General features: G+C 37.0%; 1 protein-coding gene across 6 annotated transcripts in view; it reads right to left on the reverse strand.

Moving 5' to 3' along the window:
- CELF2 (CUGBP Elav-like family member 2) overlaps positions 1-21955 on the reverse strand; it is a 501848-nt gene that overhangs the window by 386008 nt on the left and 93885 nt on the right. For all 6 annotated transcript variants that reach the window (XM_081300440.1, XM_081300426.1, XM_081300428.1 and 3 more), the window contains exon 2: positions 5008-5043. In XM_081300440.1, coding sequence (XP_081156566.1) covers positions 5008-5043 — 36 coding nt within the window. The remainder of the gene's footprint in view (positions 1-5007; positions 5044-21955) is intronic.

Consider the following 21955-nt stretch of genomic DNA (forward strand, 5'->3'; position numbering starts at 1 on the left):
AGAGAGAGGAGGGATCTGGGGATTGCAAGATCTGGGGATACCATGGGTCATTCACAGCCACAGCTCAAACTTGACCCATCACTCAGGTCCTTCTCAGAAGGCTGATTAGGGATGCTGTTTTTGCTGCCACCAATATGAGCAGCCAATCTTGCTTCTGGAATCCCTTAGTGCCCTTTGTTTAGACATTTTTCTCCTCCTCTTGTAACATTAGGTACTTTGCTCCTTGCACTATGGTTATCTGTACCTTCTCCACTAGGGCTACCCAACTGAGGAGAAGAAATGGTGTTTCATCTGTTTTCTCCCACAGAACCTACGATCATGCTTGGCATATACCAAGTGCTTGATGTGCCTTTGTTGAATTAATGAACAAATAATGAATTTCATTCATATTGAAAAGCACCAGATGCAGGTCCCAGGACAGTTGAGGCAACTTTTTCTTGGGGATTACAGAGAAGAAAGAAAAGCATGATCAGCTCTTGAGTGCTCAGCGAGAAGTTGGCCTGCAAGTACCAACATGTTTATCTTCTAATTTCTAAAGGTCTCTCAGAAGAGAGCATTTCATATTGAAGACAACAAGAAACACAAGGTCATATTCCCTACAGAAGCCCTCCATGGGGAACTGGAGATCCAACCTTAAACCCTCGAGAGCCACAAGTAACAAGTTGAGCTGTTGGAGCTCATCATAATTCTCTTTGCTTCCACCTTTCCCCCTGTTACTACTACCTGACTAGTCACATCCATGACTGAGAAATAAGGTCAGAGATAAAAGTCAGCCTTCCACTAAATGGAATCCATTCTGTTCAGATTTCAGATAACAATGATGCAAAATTTGATACCAAAATTCCATATTTAAAACTGCAATGACTTTTATCTCTGATGCTCACACAAACCAAACAGTTCTACTTTTTGGTTGAGGGTCTCAAACATGAATCCTATGGTACAGACTTGTCTTCCAGGAATAGGGGGATTTCCATGGCTGATATAGGGGCTCCTTGGCTCATAATAAGGTTATATCCTGATAAACTCATTGTAAATTGAAAACATCACAAGTTGAAAATCACAAGTTGAAATTTGCTACATCTAACCTACCATCTAACCTAAGCAAACCAGGACAGTGTATAGTATCTGTTTTTTTCCCCTTGTGGTGGTGACTGCTTGGGAGCTGTGGCTTGCTGCCCCTCCTCAGCAGCATGCAATGGACTGGATTGCATATCACTAGCCTGGGAAGATATCCAAATTCAAAATGTAAAGTAGGTTTCTTTCTTTTTTTTTTTTTTTAAAGAGAGAATGAGAGAGAGAGAGAGGGGGGACAGAGAGAGAGAGAATTTTAATATTTATTTATTTTTTCTTAGTTCTCGGCGGACACAACATCTTTGTTTGTATGTGGTGCTAAGGATCGAACCCGGGCCGCACGCGTGCCAGGCGAGCGCGCTACCGCTTGAGCCACATCCCCAGCCCCATGTAAAGTAGGTTTCTACTGAATGGATATTGCTTTCACATGATCATCAAGTTGAAAATTTTTTAAGTTGAGTCACTATAAGTTGGCCCATTTATATGTCTCTAACTTCATCAGAAAAGATACAATTTGCCGGGGACGGGGGCAGAGATTAAGTTATCGGATTAAAATACAAGAGACAAATCTAAGTTTTTCTTTTATAACTTCAACCTTTGGTTCTTGCCTGCCTCCATTGATCTATTCTAAAATCTAGTACAAGATGACATCTGATTCATATACATAATTATTTTAAGCTTCATTTATTTTACTTCATGTTCTTCAAAGAACATCCTGACTTCTGGATGCTGTGTCTAAGAACCAGCTTGTGACTCTCTCCAGAAGTACTTAAGATACTTCTGTGCAGGTCTATTAAATCACATTATTTTCCATACTGTTTAGTTTATGTTGAGTAACAGTGGATTGCGTTAACAAGAAATTAAAGTGCTCTCTCTCTTTCAAAACCAGCAGCTAATAGTGCGTGATTACAATAAAACCTCTGTTGATATAAGCCTTATTTATATCTTTATTCTGCTGCCCCAAATAAAGTTTTATCTCCATACCGGCATCTCTTATATTAAAACCTAAGACTATCATAATGAATTTAGTGTTCTATTCCATCTGAATAATTGGAGTTTCACCATGATTTTATTTAAGCATATTTACCTAAACTAGATACTTTTACCATAAAAAAAACAGATCTTGAAAAACATTATTGTAACAGAAAATTATTCAGATTGCTAAACTCTCTTTTGCTACAAGCAAAATGAAAGCAAAGACATACAGAAATGAAAATGATCATTTTCCCAGCTCACAAAAGGGAACCATACATTCCATATCTTGGACACTTGAAGATACAAGAGGACAATGTGAGTAGTACGTATAGTCAGTTTAAATATTTGTTTTGATCCCCACAAGATCATTGGTTTTAATATTTATAATATAATTACAATGCTTAGTGAATGTTGCTCATGTAAACTGATTTTTCTTTTTTTCTGGTGACATATTATCACCAGTCTTTGATTTCAGCCATGGCAAAAATTCAAAAACAGATTGAGGTTATCATTGGTAATGAAAAATAAACCTGATGCTTGTTCATGCACCTAGGTGCTTGTTTGTGCACATATCTCATTTCAACTGCAAAGCATTTGTAACTACCAAGACACAATCCCCTGCTACATGATTTGCACATTTTCACAGGAATATTACTGACCAGTGGCCAGCTACTTGAAATTAATGCCATGTAAGGTGATTAAAGTTGAAATACTTCACCCTTGTCCAACAGTTGTAAATGGCCTTCTGGAAAATTTCAAGACAGTCAAAGCCAATGAAAACTAAACCATAAAACCGTTATAAAATGCCTCCTTCCTTCCTAGCCACATGTCACTAGGTAGCAGTTGCCTGAATTGCAATTTTCTACTTTTCCTAGTTGTCACAGCCTAAGCATGCTTTTATGACTAAAAGGATAAAAAAACTCCAAGTGTCGTGTTCCACTAATCATGAGCCGACAAACACAATAACTCCAGGTGCCTTGTTCTAAATAGTACCCAGGTATCTGAGGGCTCATTTGCACTTTCCCAGTGATAGGCCAAAGAAATCTGAAAACAGGCTGAAGGCTGAACAGCTGATGGGATTCCACACTATTGTACAAACAAATCAATGCTAAGAAAAGAAACATTCTGGACACCAAGGGAGGAATTCATCATTAAATAATGATATTATTTCATGTTAATGTAAGGAAAGGAAATATTTGTTAATGGGCATGTCCCAAACTGTCCCTAAAAAGAGTCACAAGGATTCCTGAGGTTATATTAGAATTATAATTGAGAAGTAACTAATATATTATTTCTCATGCCCTTATTACCTGCATGACAATGACAGTCGACTGCAGTTAGAATGGGATTGTTGGCATGTTGTTTATTTTCAACCTGATTCAACACTAGCATAACAAAAGTTTATGACAAAAAAAGAATAAGTAGACTCATTACCAAAATACCACCCACCAAGCTCAAGAAGAGAGACTGTCCCTTGAGTAATAAACTAGCTGTAACAGAAGTTCATTCCTAGGGAATATGTGAATGGCTGCTTGGTATTCACAGTGAAGCACTACTTAATAGAATTCAGGAGGCTGCTGCAGATTCAGGCATCTGAGTAATTTTCATCTGCATGATTACAGCATGGTGTGGGTCTCCTCTGATAATACAGAGGTGGGCCGCATCTGAGCCATTCTATAAAAGTTTGGAAGTCATTCCTCATTCCATTATTTCAGGATTAACTTCTTCACACAAACATGGGCAGATACACAACTCTCTCTCTCTGCCTGCAAATGATGGGATGCTCAGGTCTTCATGGTGGACCTTTTCCAGATTGAAAGCACGATGACAAACAAACTCAGCAGGAATGCAGAAACCAGAACCCACGTACGGTGTTAACCCTGTAAATTGGCACATGGCTGAAATATTTCTTTGGGATGTATCCAAAGAATGAAGACATACAGTAATTTAAATATTTGGATCACAGTAAATAGTTTTTTGGCAATATTAATCATGATCCTATGAGCAAAGTTTTTCTTTACATAAAAAAGAAAACTAATTTGCTTATCTCCTATACCAGATGGTGAGGAGACCTTCCCTTATTTGGACCTTCCCCTATTCCCTAGTGGTGTTCATAATCACATTCTGTTTGATCTTCTTTTTCCTGTTCTTGAGAACCTCTTAATTTTAATTTCCGACTATTCCCAGGCAAGACTCTATCACATATAAATTCACTTCCTAATGGTTATTGAGCATCTTCCAAAACTAAGGCACAATGCTAAGTAGTAAGACCAGATTCTAGATATACAATGTTCAGTAAAATGCCTCTCAAAATATTGCCACCCTCTTCCTTCCACTTTTCCGCCTTCCTTTTTTCTCCCTCCCTCCTTCTTTCCTTCCTTCTCTTCACTGAATAGTGGTAATCATTTGATGGCTAGTCATGTAAGCTTGCATCCTGTTAATCATCTTATTTTATATGTTGACATAAAATATCAAAAAATACAAAATACATCAATCAATTATATATAGTTTTCTTTTCCCAAAATATTTCTTAGTACTTATTTAAATGACAATAGGAATTAAAAATTAAAAACTATGATGTAAGTTCTTTAGGGGAAGCTTAGGATTCTTTCACCAATTTATAAATCCCTGAACACAATAATAATAATCAATATATGAAAGGGGGAAAAACATGTCCAAGTGTCTGCAGATTGCTAGTTTTCATGGGTATAATAAAGGAATGTGCACATCTTTATGATTGATAAGGCAAACATAGCTCACATATACATCTCCAACTATGTGATATAAGCTCAAAGAAATGAACATTAGCATCACTACTTTTTGGTGACATCACTTACATGTGATTCACTCATGCATTTTAGCATTGACAAGTGACAGATGTGAGGAAGAGGAAATGAGAAGCCCTCTTCAAGAGGGCTGTACGGTTCCCAAGTACAGAAGCAGCAAAACCAGCTTGCTTACCTTGGTGGACTTCCAGCTAATTCTGTGGCAGTCTCTCTGTCAGAGAAAAAGAAGACAAGCACAATTAAGCTCATTTTGGTAACTTATAAAATTTTGTTTAATCATATAATACAACTCACCAAGATATGTTTGAAGAACATACTGTACATATAGATGTTTAGAAACTAAAAACTGACTCAGCACATTTTTGATCAATTCCCGTGAACCTTTCAATGGCTAATTTCAAAGGAAATTTTTATACACATGCAACATATCTGCTTTCTGGTGATTGAACTTAGTTAAGTTCAAAACATGAAAATTCAAAAATGTACAATATCCAGAAAGAAAATAAGAGGATCCCCTTCCCCCAACTACCTTTTAGGTGTTTGTGATTAAAGCTCCTATAATCTTTTTTTTTATTGATTATTTAAAGCATTACATAGCTCATGATATATCATCTTTCATACATTTGACTCAAATTGTGTTTTGAACTCCCATTTTCACCCCAAATACAGATTGCAGAATCACATCTGTTATATTCACATTTTTACATAATGGCATATTAGTGACTGTTGTATTCTGCTACCTTTCCTATCCCCTACTATCCCTCCTCCCCTCCCCTCCCCTCCCATCTTCTCTCTCTACCTCCCCTGCTGTTGTTCAATTCTCTCCCTTTTTTCCCTCCCCCTTGCCCCTCATGACCTCTTATAATTTTATGTATCATTGAAGGTCTCCTACCATTTCCGTATGCTTTCCCTTCTCTCTCCGTTTCTCTCCCCCCATTCGTCTTTGTTTACTGTAGTCTTTTCCTCATGCTCTTCCTTCCTGTTCTGTTCTTAGTTGTTCTCTTTATATCAAAGCAGACATTTGGCATTTGTTTTTTAGGGCTTGGCTAGCTTCGCTTAGCATAATCTGCTCTAATGCCATCCATTTCCCTGCAAATTCTATGATTTTGTCATTTCTTAGTGCTGCATAATACTCCATTGTGTATAGATGCCACATTTTTTTTTATCCATTCATCTATTGAGGGGCATCTGGGTTGGTTCCACAGTCTAGCTATTGTGAATTGTGCCGCTATAATCATTGATGCAGCCGTATCCCTATAGTGCGCTCTTTTAAGGTCCTCAGGGAATAGTCCGAGGAGGGCGATAGCTGGGTCAAATGGTGGATCCATTCCCAGCTTTCCCAGGAATCTCCATACTGCTTTCCAAATTGGCCTCACCATTTTGCAGCCCCACCAGCAGTGTACAAGTGTACCCTTTTCCCCACATCCCCGCCAACACTTATTGTTGTTTGACTTCGTAATGGCTGCCAATCTTACTGGAGTGAGATGGTATCTTAGGGTGGTTTTGATTTGCATTTCTCTGATTGCTAGAGATGGTGAGCATTTTTTCATGTACTTGTTGATTGATTGTATGTCCTCCTCTGAGAAGTGTCTGTTCAGGTCCTTGGCCCATTTGTTGATTGGGTTATTTGTTATCTTATTGTTTAATTTTTTGAGTTCTTTGTACATTCTGGATATTAGGGCTCTATCTGAGGTGTGGGGGGTAAAAATTTGTTCCCAGGATGTAGGCTCTCTATTTACCTCTTTTATTATTTCTCTTGCTGAGAAAAAACTTTTTAGTTTAAGTAAGTCCCATTTGTTTATTCTTGTTATTAACTCTTGGGCTATGGGTGTCCTATTAAGGAATTTGGAGCCGGACCCCACAATATGTAGATCGTAGCCAACTTTTTCTTCTATCAGACGCAGTGTCTCTGATTTGATATCTAGCTCCCTGATCCATTTTGAGTTAATTTTTGTGGATGGCGAGAGAAAGGGATTCAATTTCATTTTGTTGCATATGGATTTTCAATTTTCCCAGCACCATTTGTTGAAGATGCTATCCTTCCTCCATTGCATGCTTTTAGCCCCTTTATCAAATATAAGATAGTTGTAACTTTGTGGATTAGGTGAAAGATTTATACAATGAAAACTACAGAACCCTAAAGAGAGAGATAGAAGAAGATCTCAGAAGATGGAAAAATGTACCCTGTTCATGGATAGGCAGAACTAACATCATCAAAATGGCGATATTACCCAAAGTTCTCTACAGGTTTAATGCGATGCCAATCAAAATCCCAACGGCATTTCTTGTAGAAATAGACAAAGCAATCATGAAATTCATATGGAAAAACAAAAGACCCAGAATAGCAAAAGCAATTCTAAGCAGGAAGTGTGAATCTGGAGGTATAGCGATATCAGAGGTCAAACTGTACTACAAAGCAATAGTAACAAAAACAGTATGGTACTGGTACCAAAACAGGTAGGTGGACCAATGGTACAGAATAGAGTCCTATAATCTCTTTCCCAGGGTCATTTAGGGACAGATTCCTCTGGGGGGTATTTCCTCATGCTGATCTGTCACTTGAGGTTTAGGAAGGCACGTTCTGCAATTCTCTGGGTAACAGATGTCTGCTTTTCATTTCTTTGTGATAATATTCTACCATTTGGGACTGCTGAAGACAGTCAAATAGTGGGAAATTCACTAATTAAAGACCCTATGGCAAATTAATAAAAATGACCAAAGGCCAATTTCAAAACTAGTTTTTTTCCCCTAATTGCCACATGTTGTCTTTCAATCAGAGATGAGTTCTTGGAAATAAGAGAGGAATTGGTGGGAGGAGGACACAGAGGCTTTATATTGATTGGCAATATTAATTTTTTAAATAGCAGAGGAGGGCTCAATTTTGGACTGAGGAATTAAAGGTGTAATTTTCAGGACAGTGGTATAAAATCTTCTTAGGGTCATATAACCCCTTGAAGACTCTCATTAAAGATATCAACACCTCATGAAGAAAAAAATAGCAATACATATACATACAAATGAGGCATATGATTACAGGTGCTTCCTGGCCTTCCTCAACCTGAACCTAACCCCAGTTAGGAGCCTCAGCTTTAAGCCAATATTCTCTTTACTCATTTTGTCGATCCAGATAAAGGACTTCCTGTTCTTCTCTGACCCTCCCACCTTCTAGAACTCTCTCTCTTTACTGTCTATGATAGTACCTAGATACTTTAGGGGAGTGGTGGTTCCCATACAAACTTCCTTTGAAAAAAAAATGCATGATTATAAATTCAGCTCCCCTAGAAATATTCTTTCCTGGTTATTGTATAATAGTAAACCTCCATTGTTTATTGCTGTAGAAATTGGCTTTGGGGAGAAAAGTTCCATTCCTTCAGCAAAACCAGAGTTGAATGCATTGCCCTCTATGTTGTTGAATGCTTCAGATGTATTCACTTCTAAGAATTTAGTGTCTGTCTCAGAATTTTCCCTTTCCAAGCAGACTCTGCAATTGTGGGTCCCCCAGCTAAGAAGGACCAACCCCCCTTCAACTTTCCTTTACAATGTTTATCACAAAAAAGTATCTTTTTAAAATGCTTATTTTATTATTTATAATTTTGTCACTTGAGACCAATATTTATTAGCACTCCATAAATATTTGCTCAGTTTATCAGCATTGAATTAATGAACTTTTCTGGTCTTAGTGACCTTGAGGTTTAGATCTATGTTTAGAGCTAGTTCCTGATAATGATAGCCTAGAGCTAAGGTACAACTCTGTTTCTTTGTTTTTAATCTTTTAACTTTTTGGTTTTGCTTTCCATATTACACGTACTTTAATATTATGAGTCTCTTGGTATCTTTTAAAATTATGTTGCTCATACATTATAATAAATAAATCCATTAAATCACAGTTGAGCAGGATTTCTCAACCTTGGCATTATGCTGACATTTTGGTCCAGAGAATATTTTGGTGTGTGTGTATGTGTGTGTGTGTGTGTGTGTGTGTGTGTGTGTGTGTGTGAGAGAGAGAGAGAGAGAGAGAGAGAGAGAGAGAGAGAGAGAGTGTTCTCTGTACTAGGTATTTTAAGATTTTTAAATAATCTCTCTGTCCTCTGTTCACTTAATGCCAGTAATCTCCCCTCTTTTACTCTGTTATGCCTACTCAAAATATCTCTAGACATTGACAAATGTCCACCCGGGACAAAAGTGTTCTCAATTGCAAAACTCTGTAATCGAGCAATAGAATTGTCCATAATAAACCTGTTTCCTAAACTTGAATTGGATTAACCAATGTTCTCTAGACCCACTGAAAAACACAGCAAATGAGCCCTCCTAAGAATATGTGTTTTCTTTTGGTTCCTGTCATTCTCACCAACAGTATTTTGTGTTTGTGCTCCGTTCTGTTTATGATTGTGGTACTCATTATAATAATTTTTAAATTTAATTAAATGTGATGTAAATAGATATAAATATAAGTGTAGAAAAGTCTTGTTCTATAAAATCTAGGTTGGTTGCTTTGAAAAGGCTTAGGAATCAATCTAACAAAAGAGGTAAAAGGAACTGGGGTTGTAGCTCAGTGACAGAGCACCTGCCTAGCATGTGTGAGGCACTGGGTTTGATCCTTAACACCATATAAAAATAAACAAATAAAGCCATTCTTCCCATCTACAACTACAAAAATAAAATAAAAATAAAATAAATAAAAACAGGTGAAAGATCTCTACAATGAAAACTACATAACACTAAAGAAAGAAATTAAAGAAGACCTTAGAAGATGGAAAGCTCTCCCATGTTCTTGGATAAGCAGAATTAATATTGTTAAAATGGCCATACTACTAAAAACACTATACAGATTTAATGCAATTTCTATTAAAATTCCTATGATGTTCTTCCTAGAAATAGTAAAAATAGTCATAAAATTTATTTGGAAAAATAAGAGGCCCAGAATAGCCAAAGCAATCCTCAGCAAGAAAAGTGAAGCAGGAGGAATCACAATATGAGACCTTAAATTATACTACAAAGCTATAGTAATGGCAGGGTATCGACTCCAAAACAGAAATAAAGACCAATGGAACAGAATAGAAGACACAGACACAAACCCATACATACAAAGTTATCTCATACTAGACAAAGACACCATAAGTATACATTGGAGAAAAGATTACCTCTTCAACAAATTGTGCTGGGAATACTGGAAATCCATATGTAGTAGAATGAAATTTAACCCCCATCTCTCATCCTGCCCAAAACCCAACTCAAAGTGCTCAAGGACCTAGGCATTAGACCAGAGACCCTGTAGCTACTAGAAGAAAATTTAGGCCCAACTCTCCATCATGGGGCTTAGGAATTGATCTCCTCAACAAGACTCCTAAAGCACAAGAAGTAATATCAAGAATCAACCATTGGGATGGTATCAAACTAAAAAGCTTTACAGCAGAGGAAACAATCAAAAACATGAAGAGAGAGCCTACAGAATGGAAGAAAATCTTTGCATCTGCACTTCAGATAGAATATTAATCTCCAAGGTAGACAAAGAACTAAAAAAACTTAGCACCAACCAACCAAACAACTCAAAAAACCAGAGAAACAAAAAAATCCAAACCAAACCAAAGCAAGCAAACAAACCCAAATAACCCAATCAATAAATGGGCAAAGGAACTGAACAGGCACTTCACGGAAGAAGAAATACAATCAGTCAATAAATATATGAAAAAATGTTCAACATCTCTAGCAATTAGAGAAATGCAAATTAAAACTACACTGAGATTCAATGTTACTCTAGTCAGAATGGCATTATCAAGAATGCAAGTAACAATAAATGTTGGTGAGGATGTGGGGAAAAAGATTTACTCATACATTTTTGGTAGGACTGTAATTGGTGCAATCATTATTAAAATTAATATGCAGATTCCTCAGACAACTTGGGATGGAACCACCATTTAACCCAGTTATTCCACTCCTTGGTATATACCCAAAGACTTAACATGAGCATACTACAATGACACTGCCACATCAACACACAATAGCTAAACTCTTGAACCAACTTAGGTGCCCTTCAAGAGATGAATGGGTAAAGAAAATGTGATATACATACATAATGAAATCTTACTCAGCAATAAAGAAGAATGAAATTATGGAATTTGCCACTAAATGACTTGGAGCTTGAGACTATCATACTAAGTGAAATAAGCCAATCCCCCCCAAAACAAAGGCTGAATGTTCTCTCTGATAAGTGGATGCTAACACACAATAAAAGGGGTGAGGGAAGAATAGAAGTTCATTGGATGAGACAAAGGGGAATGAAGGGAAGGGAATGGAGATGGGAATAGGAAAGACAGTTGAACGAATCAGACATTACTTTCCTAGGCTCATATATGGATACATGATCAGGGTAACTCCACATTGTGTACAACAACAGAATGGGATCCTAATTAGAATAAGTTATATACTTCATATATATATATATAATATGTCAAAATACACTCTACTGATGTTTATCTAAAAAGAACAAATAAAATGTCAACAAGCACAGTTTCAGAAGTGTGGGAGGGATAAAACTTTTAACTGGGAACAAGAAACAATGGGCAAAGCAGAGGTTAAAGAATGGAAAGACACTTAGAAAGACTGATGTTGAACTAGGTCTATAGACAAGACAACTATAAATATTGGGTGAAAAGACATGGTTTTCACAAGTGTCTTCAAGTTCATGTGTCTCTCAAAAAATAAAATGGCAAATTACGGGTACATCTATGCACAAAGACAATGCCAAACTCAGGGGATCTATGCTCTCAATGAAAAGGTGGTGCCTGGCTATGCTGCAAAAGACAGATGCTGGGGAAAAAGTCATATTCATCACATATTCAGCACTCGCAAGAGAAAATTATACCTTATACAACTGTGTCCTCAAAAATTTATGTTAGAATTACAGACATTACTTGCCATCTATAATTACTAAAAACCTGATAATTCCATTGGATCATATGCCTCTGATATTGAAAAAGGAACAAATCAAAACAAACAAACAAAAAGAGCCACAACATCATGTTGTAGTAATGTGGCTAGGACGGATGAACCAACCATCATTTTTGTGATTAGCAAATCACAAAACAATTAAGCGTTTAAAAATGACAATTTTGTTCATTTTTATCCACTTACTATGGTTAATAAACTGTCTGAATTTTTCACCTGCTTTCATGAATTTATACCTTTTATAAAGACACCCTTGAGGAAAATACACTTAGCAGTTTCTGTTATGCTTCTCCTAGGTAATGTTCCTAGATAACCCAGTTGAGGAAATTTAAAGAGGGTGACAGAAAGACCAGGCATTTCTTATTGAACAATTGTAGGTGGTGATTTCCATTATTAGTATTGTTTCCACCTTCATTCACTAATATCTATATGTCCAACATACTCATTGGGTATTCAGTATATGTTCAGCATAGACAACGGTGGGTGTTATGAGAGGCACCAAGATGAATTCAGGTCCTCATCCTTCCAGGAAAAGATATGATATAAGGAACAAAGTGGTGGATGCTATTTTTCCACTTCTGAAAGCTTCTCTAAGTCAAAGATCATGTCTCATTCAAATTTTTTGCATAGGTGGTACACACTAGCCACAAAATAAATGTGAATGTTATAGGACCATGGAAAGGTAATTCTAGTCCTTTCAACTCACTTTTATCTCTCAACCTTTGTGGGGATAGCAGGATTTGGAATTTAATTGTACTGACTTCCTTTCCTTGCTTATTAGTACAAAGCTAATTTGATTTCTAGATCAGTTTGATCAGAATGCTAAAAATTGAATGGAAAAATGATGAAAGAAACAACAAAGCAAAATTATTTGTTTCAGAAAAGAGAACTGTCCAGGGACCAAGAAGCAGACACATGACACAGGGTGTGTTTCTGGCAGGTTGTGTATCCTTGGGCAATTCCTTTGACCTCAGGAGGGATCTGCTTCTCAGAATGGAGCCCTAATTCTGCTCTTTGATCTAAGGTGGCTGATGTGATCATCAATGGGAACCAACAGGACAGTGTTCTGCAAATTTGAAGTTGTTTTATAAATTCAACTTTATCAAAGGAAAAAAAAAAACTAGAAGAGACAAGAGCAGTCAAATGTCCTGGGTATATTATACTGTTTTTATAAATTAGTTAGTATTCGCTTTAAAAAAAGCATTTTTAATTTAAAATTTGTTGAATTTTAAATTAAATGTTTAATTTAAAATTTAAACATTGGCCTGTGATGTCAGCTTTTATGGATTTCTTAAAACGACACTCTTCCTCGTTGTTTTAAGATATCCTATCCTTCCCCATTCCTGAACCATGCAAACTGTTCTTTTCTTAGAAAGTGTGAAGTAAGAGCATGCCATCTATTCTGTGCAGCTTACAGGTTTCCAAAATTAGCCAACAACTATGAAACAGAGGACATGAGCCCCCATGCTAATTGTGTGTCAGCACAATAAATATTTTTAAGACCTGAGATGTTTCTCTCCAATGGTGGCTTTCAGTCTTCCAAAAAGTACAAAGACTTTAAAATAAATGAAATTCATTTCATTCTTTCTCCTTCAAATTATTTGTAGAAGGCATGAGATTTTCTTTATTTTAAGTAGGGGTGAAATAATTATAATCAAGCATCTCTTCCTCACTCCTACTTCCTTCCTTCTTTCCTTTTTTTTTCTTTCTTTTTTTTATTGATCAGCCAGCCTGAAGCAAACTATGAGCCTTGAAAGTTGGATCCATTTCAAAATAATACAAAATGCTAGCTCAAAGGCATCAAAAATCCATATATTAACTCAGGACAGTTAACTTTTTTCTCAGATGGTGACCTGTAGCTCTGGGAAATACCAAATACCTTAGACATTAAAGTCTCTCCTCTGTTTCATGAAGCCTAAAACACAGTTCTATGCCCTTGCTGTGGTTCCTAGTCTCTCCTCTCCATGTTCTCATTCTTTTGGCCATTTTAAATTTCTTTTCTCCCACTTTTATCCCTTTTTGACTTTCACTCTCATGATTAAAACATCAAAATCTGTTTGTGCACGTGTGTGTTCATGTGCAGATAGGAATACTTTTTCTTTTTCTTTTTTTTTTTGGAGTGGGGAGGGTGTATGGGAAATTGAACTCAGGGGTACTCGACCACTGAGCCACATCCCCAGTCCTATTTTGTATTTTATTTGGAGACAGGGTCTCACTGAGTTGCTTAGCTCCTCTCTTTTGCTGAGGCAGGCTTTGAACTCATGATCCTCCTAACTCGGCCTCCTGAGCTGCTGGGATTACAGGTGTGCGCCATTGAGCCCAGCCTGGAGCACTTATTCCCATAAATGTTGAAATCTACAGTTAACACACACACACACACACACACACACACACACACACACTCACACACACACATACATGTTAATTGTTCACATTTCCTGAGGTCTTATTTAATACCAGCCACCACTCAAGGCCATTTTTAGGGGTTAACTCACTTAATCCTTATAAAAACCTCAAGAAGTATGAAGTAGTTATTATTAAACCACAAAAGAGATGAGGGAAATGAGAGGAAAATGTTAAGCAACTTCCCAAGGCCACACAACCTGAGGTCAACTGAATAAATATTTGGAACGAGCCCAAGAATTCTGGCTCCAGATCTCATGCTTTAAATCATGATCTCATTCTGCAGCTCAGTATGTACAAGCTACAGGTATGTTATATACATATTATATATTCATCCATTCGTTCCAGATTCTGTGCCGCTGCAGTGAACGACAATTAAAAAGAGCCTCAGTGTTCAGAAGTTTGCATTGCAGAAGGGAGCTGGGGAGACCACAGATAAGCAAGCAAACAAATGATTATTACCTTACATAGTAATGTGAGGAAGATGAATGAAGGGAGTTGGGGGGGTAGAGTAAAAATGGAGGGTTGGGGAAGCTATGGTTTTATATGGGTGGTCCCAGAGGGGATCTCTGAGGATGCAACTCAGTAAAGACGGGAGCACATTAAATGCAATCATTTCTACTGTTGCTTCTGAAGCCCATTTTTCTCCCTGGCACTATTGGATTTCCCTCTTCTCTTTAGGAACGATTCACTCAGTGCCCGCATGAAGCAGACAATACTAGGTAATGCGTTGGTTTAAGAAAAAGAACAAAGACTGTCTGACTTTGTATATTCAAAATGCTGACAAACCAGAAGAGCAAACCAGACCCTTGGATGAACTCACCAACTCCCTTAGGAAATTGTAGGTTTCCACAAGAGATGCTTTATATCACTTCAAAAGCCAGCCTATCAAATCCACTCCTGTGTGCAAGTGACTGCGGCCTCAGCCAACCCGACTCATAGATGCACTCCTGCCTTCAGACTTAGCTTTAGGAGGGGCACCAGCCTACGTTCCTGGCCTAGCCTGCTCTGTGAGTCTATAAGGGAGAGTTTGTCTTGACATTACCCAGTGTACTTTTGGTATTGAAATGTCTGATCAATATCCAGGCAGGCTCCAGGCCCAGGCCTGCTGGGAGTTGCCACCATAGGAGACTGGCCTTCCCTCCACTATAATTCCTAGTAAACACTGAGGAATGACTGGGTGGTGTCCACAATAAGAGGTTTGCGTCTGATACTAGGCAGGCATGCAATCTGGGTTGTTGAAGCGTTGGCACAATTAAGATTAATTAAATCTAATTACTGACCTAGCCAGCTTCTTTCTGATAGTCCTGCATTTGGGGAGTCCCATTTAGCATCCTTGCTAAGATTTTATTGGCTCAAGTTTTCTTCATATTATTTTAGCATTCTTGGCATAAAACAGTCACAAATGCGTGCCATTGTCTATGTCCCTGTGCTCAAGTGTCTTGAAAACCAATTGCCAAAGGTTTCTCTCAATCAGCTCTGGAAAAGATCCCATCTGGCCTGACTGTTGTCCGTAAGTGGGAAGCCACTGTTCAAATGGCACCGCAGTCCCTTCCGTCACTTTGAGATGTTGTTAAGGGTTTTTGTTTTCTTTTCTTTTACAAATGTCATCTTGACACTTAGCTCAGGAATCCACCTAAGAAAAGGAGCCCTGTCCTCAACACTGCTAGTGGCATGATGAGGAAGAATAAGGCTGCATGCACACTTGGGTTTGTATATTAATCATTATGCTCTTTATGCTCTGTGATTCTACCACAGTTAAATAATGCGATCTACTAAGTACCTGAATAGGCCATTAGTAACAATTCCTGCTTATTAAAACTCACTTAGGTAGACTTCAGCAATAGCAAATGTAACCAGCCCTGGAGGACAGTCACAGAGACTAGAAATGGCACATTAACTTTCATTTACCAACTTCTACCCTCAGAAATTAAAAGTAAAAGCATCCCCCCCACCAAACAATGCACATGTACATGACTTTGTTCTTTTTGTTACTGTCTGTAAGTGTGTATATGTGTGTGTGTGTGTGTGTGTGTGTGTGCCCGTGTGTGTGTATGTGTGATGGTGGGGGCCTCAGGAATGCTAGGCCAGTGCTCTACCACAAAGCCATATCCCCAGCTTGTGAAAGTGTGTCTCATTAAAGCTTTGTTAACAAAACTCGATCTCTCCAAACAAGCAAATGTTTATTTTCAACAAATACTTCGCTCCTACAATGGGGAGACAGGATCAGTTCATTAACAGAAGTCTGCCTTTAATACTACAGGGCTTTTATATGACAAGCTGTATAGCAATTCATAGAGAAGCTTTTTAAGGGGAAAATACCAAAACAAATATTAATTAAAATCTTTTTGATAAATCTGTTTTAAATAATGCCTATTTTGCAATATTGCCTAATCTTTCTCTATTAATTCCCAGTGAAATAATATCACCAATAAGTCCTCTTAATTAGAGAAAATCATCTCCACTCCTGATAATTTCTGGATCAAAGAGATTTGCAAATACCACCCTGAATTGTGATGTTTGACTAATGGCCTAATCCATCAACCAACAGGCATTGATACTGAATTATTAACATGAACGTTTATTAATTTGTTGAACAAATGTGTCTACAACTCCTACTATGTGCCAGGCATTAAGTGCTGGAAATAGAGAGCAGGGAACTAAATACAGCCTTTGTGAGGTTGACCACCTGGTAGGGAAGACACAGCCATAAAAACTTGCACAAATGAATGCATGATTGTAAGTTAACAGGAGAGACTTAATCCACACCTATCCCATAGATGTTCTCCTCTGGGAGGGAGGGAAGGTAGTTTTTGATGAAACAAATCTAGACAAATTTCACTGGCATGATAACCAATGCCGAGTCATGACTAATAAAGCAGATACTATTATGACCAGGAAGGATAATTTGTCTTAGATTTATTCCCCTTACCAAGAATCCAACATGCAAGAGCCACTGTTTCAAAGAAGAGTCTGAGGTCAATGTGGGAGCCACCAGGAACTAACTTGAGCACTTCTCTGGGGTGGGGACTGGCTAGGGAAACCTGTCAAGAGTGGAAAACAAATGATGGGCGTGGAGGAGGGAGGGGGGAAGGAGAAGGAGACTCCTGAGAGCCACAGATCTAATCCATTTGGAAAGGAGTGATTTAGCAGTGGTGGTGGTGGGGGACCCAAACCAAAACCAACCAACCAACCAACCAAACAAACAAAGAAATGAAGAGATGGGGTATATGGACTCTAATTCCTGAACTTCTTGGAATGTTCTAGATTAGCTGAGTCATATTACTTCCTCCTTCTCAGTGTTATAACCTTTATTTATTTATTTATTTATTTTGGCCTCTACCAGATATCCTAAATAAAGGATTTGGGGTGTGGTATAGCCACTGGTGTTGCTTTCCTGATCTTGGATTTGGCCTCTAATCAGCAGTAAGAGAATGGAGCTCAGCCAAAGAATTTTTATTTTATTCTCCTTAACAAATGCACCAGAAATTGCGTCACAGCTGACTCTCACTACAGAGCTGAAAGCTCTTAGCCTTTGTCCCTAGAAATGGAAAAGAAATAAAGGTTGCTCTCATGTGATTTGAGAGAATCTTGTGGTGTTCTTTGTGTTTTTTTAGGGCAATGGCCATAACATATAATAAATAAAATGTTCTTTTTTTCCCCTAAAGCTAAAGAATCCACTTATTTTTCCAATAGTCTACTTATCTTTTAAAAATCCCTCCTTTTCTTTTTTTAATTGGTTCTTTTTAGTTATACATGCCAGTAGAATCTGTTTCGATATAATTGTACAAGAATGGATATATCTTATTTTAATTAGGAGTTTTCAATGAGAAACAAGATAGTGTCATTAGCCCTATTTTTGCAGAGGGGGCTGGCAGGGCTCCAAGAGTTTCACTGGTCAGCCTGGGGATGTGGATCTAGCCCTTTGGAACAGGCAGGCACAGCCTCTAGCAGAATGGGCAAGGACAGATGAAAATCCTCCCATTCATGATACTGTTTTACCCATTTGAAGTAACATTATTCTGTGATATATCTGCAGAAGGGTAACTAATGTTATTTTAGATCCTCCAAAATTTCCAGGTTGCTTCTTGGACCCTACTGGATAAATTAAATGTGTATTCATCATTACCTCTGAAAATTCAAATCTATGTATTCAGTCTATTCAGCTATGGTGGTCATGTCCAAATCTCTCATTTAACCATCTCCAACATGTGCTTTTTTGTGTATGTGGCAATGCAAAATTTGAACCAACCCCAGATGAAATCTACAACCTTCAATACATTCACAGATGACAATTATATCTCTACAATCACTAAAATAAATAAATAAGAAAAACCAACTGAAATGGAATCAACAGTAAAAGAGCTAAATTATAGATAACAGAATATTCATAAAACTATACCTCATCTCATGAATGTGGGTGCACTGTCTGTATGCCAGGATTTCTTTAGCCATTGGTGATATTCAGCATATTGCAATTGAGTGCAATTACAGTTAGCTATAATTAAGAACAATTACAGCTTTTATTTCTCTACTTGTTCTTTAAAAGCACATTTGTAATAAAACTTTTTTTAAAAGGTGAAGAATATAATTATACATCCTTATAACGTCTCAAATAATTAGTTTGACTAAAGTTTCTTCTGGAACAATTTTCATTTTAACTGTCAGATCTGCCATTTATAGTCAATGCAATATACTTAAAAAAACCTCCATCATTAACCTTTTTCACCCCATATAGCTGTATATGAATTATTGGTATAAATTAAAGGTTTTGGTATTTAAATCTCCAGGGTCTGCTGAAAGCTATAAATTTTTTCTCTTTTTATGTATGTGTGTTTGTGTGTGTGTGTGTGTGTGTGTGTGTGCACGCATATATGTATGAGAATGTGTCTTTGAACAAAAAGAAATGCTTTACTTGTAGAAGATTTTTTTTTAAATCAAGATTTTGGGAAAAACATTACTATTATTAGAAAGGTGTATTCTCTACTTTGTATATTAGAAAAACTAGTCCTCTGATTATTTACCTGTTTATTTACTTCCAGAACCATGAAGTCCTGGAATTTTGATAAATCTAATAACCCATGGAGCCCATGGTCAATAGGAACCTAATCAGGACCAGTGAAATTGCTACTTTTTGATAAAACTAGATTCCAACTCAAGCCTGTCACTTGTCTCCCATGTTAGACTGTAAATTCCAGAAGGACAAGGGACATGATCACTTTGTACACCCATATCATCAGTCCTCAGAATAGAGTAGCTGGTGCAAAGGGCTTGATAAATCGAATATGTGGAGTCAATGAGAAGGGCTTTTATTAGGTCTTTGTCACTTATGTGGGGAATAACTGAAAATTAAGCACTGGAATAGCTTTGAAGATAAAAGAAAATTGGATAATATAACCCTGGAAATTAAGGATATTTCCACCACTAGTATCTAGTTGAATTAGAAGTCCTGGGAAATAAATTTTCTTAGACAAAGTTTGTGCACCTTGGGAATGAGTGGTTAGAACAAATAATTCTTAAAGTGCTTTATAACCTTGGGATTCCCTAACAGTTTACCAAATTTAGAGCAAACCTTAATAGCAACTAAAGACTACACCGTCCATGTGTGATTGTGTGCCCGGGGACGGACAAGACAGTGAGTCCATTCACAAGGAAAGATCATGAGTGACAAAGATACTAATACTTGGAGAATTTACTGTTAACTAACAATGCTGTCAATATTCAAAATACTGAAACAGACTTGGATGCAATTTATATCGTGAAGTTTGCCATTTATTCTATCAATAGCCACCAATTATTATGTACTGTGTTTTAATCACTTGGCTTAACACTTTACATAATTCTTTTATTCTTCACAATATAGTTTTTAATCATCATGCCCATTTTTTATATGAGAAAACAAAGGTTCAGAGAAGTCAAGTGTATTTGAATCCAGGCTCATCCAACTCTACACTACATGATTAGGAGAAGAGACAAACAAAACATGGCTAGAAAAACAAACAAACAAACAAAAAACTTGTTCAGGAGACACCAAAACGAGGACAATAATCTAAATGAAATTCTTCATCAATCTTAAATCCAAAATAAGAGAAAGGCAAAACTAAGAAAATCCACCTTATAAGTTGCACTCTCTAACTTAGTGACCTATAAGCATTTATTTAATTTCTTTCAGGCATAGACACTTTCTAAGGAAAAGGTATGTATGTATTAGGAATTTTGAGAACAGATATGGACGTAAAATGGATTTCTCAGGGTAGGAACAGGGTTAAGGCTTAGTTTAAACTCCTTCTGGGTATTTACCCTCCTTAAGTATGCAAGAAATGAGTGGACATGAACATGATACAGTACCATCTGTAACAAATGTTTTCTCCTAGTTTGGACTTTGATGTCTCTCAAAAAGAAGATTTTTTTTTTTTTTGACAAAGTTCAATGTACCAGTTTGGGCTCATGGTTTTAAGAACTCTTTGCCTATCTAAAACCACCAAACTTTTCCACCAATGTTTTCTTCCAGATGTTTCATAGTCCAAAGTTTTATATCTGTGTCTATGATCATTTTACATCAATTTAATATGGTGCAAGGACCAAAAGTTATTTATTTGCCTATGACTGTCCATTTGATTCAATACTCTGTTGAAAAGCCCATAGTCTTTCCACTGAACTATCTTTCACCTTTCTTGGGAATCAGTTGTCCACATGGGCATGGAGCTCTTTTCTTATATATATAGTTTTTCTTTTCTGTTGCCTCAGTCTATTTCTCTATCTTGATGTCAATTCACATGGATTCATTCCAGCTTGATAAAGTCTTGAAATCCCCAGTGTTAGACTTCTAAATTTGTTCTTCTTTGTTCAGGTTGTTTGGTTATTTTAGGTCCTTCACATTTTTACATGGATTTTAGTCAATTTATACCAAAAAACCCTTGCTAAGATTATGATAAATCTGTAGATTCATTTGGAAAAAATAGATAGCTTAACAACATTGAATTTTCTGGCTGAGTCTGCATAGTTAGGCTTTCTCTAATTTCTCTTCTCAATGTTTTATGTTTTTAGTGTGTAAATTTCCATCTTTTTGGTTAGGTTTAGTCCCATGTTCTTAATACTTTAAATGATATCATAACTGGTGTAGTCATACAAGAATACGATTTATTTCCCTACGTACATCTTGATTCTTGTCAACTGGAAGAACTTATTTATTAGTTGTAGCAGTGTTTATTTAATAAAGATCCTATTAAGTTTCTACCTAGAAATTCATGTTGTCTTCTGAAAGGCAGCTTACTTTCTTCCTTTTCAATATGAATACCTTTTACATCACACTTTGTGCTTGCACTGCTAGAACCTCCCATAGAATGTTGAATAAAAGTGAAGGGGACAGACACCATTGTCCATTGTCTTGTTCCTGATTTTAGAGAAAACAATCATTCAGTCTTCCGTTATTAAATGTGGGAACAGCAGTATACTTTTCTACTACTAGACTGAGGAAGTTTCAGATTGAGGACAAAAGACCTTTTATTCCTAGTTTTCCAAGGATTTCTATCAGGAATGGATGAGGAATTTTGTCAAATCCTTTTCTCCATCTACTGAGATATCACATGATTTTTCTCTTTTAGTTTGTCAGTACAACGAATTATACAAATTGATTTTCAACTGTTACACTAAGTTTGAGTTCCCAGCATACATTTCATATGGTTGTGATGAATTTCTGTTAAAATAAGGGTTGTAGTCAATTTGCTAAAATTTTGTTTGGAATAAGCTGTTGATCTGCAGCTTTCTTGTAGTGT

The sequence above is a fragment of the Spermophilus citellus genome, assembly GCF_964194105.1.
Source record: "Spermophilus citellus genome assembly, chromosome: 6".
Taxonomy (NCBI): Eukaryota; Metazoa; Chordata; class Mammalia; order Rodentia; family Sciuridae; genus Spermophilus; species Spermophilus citellus.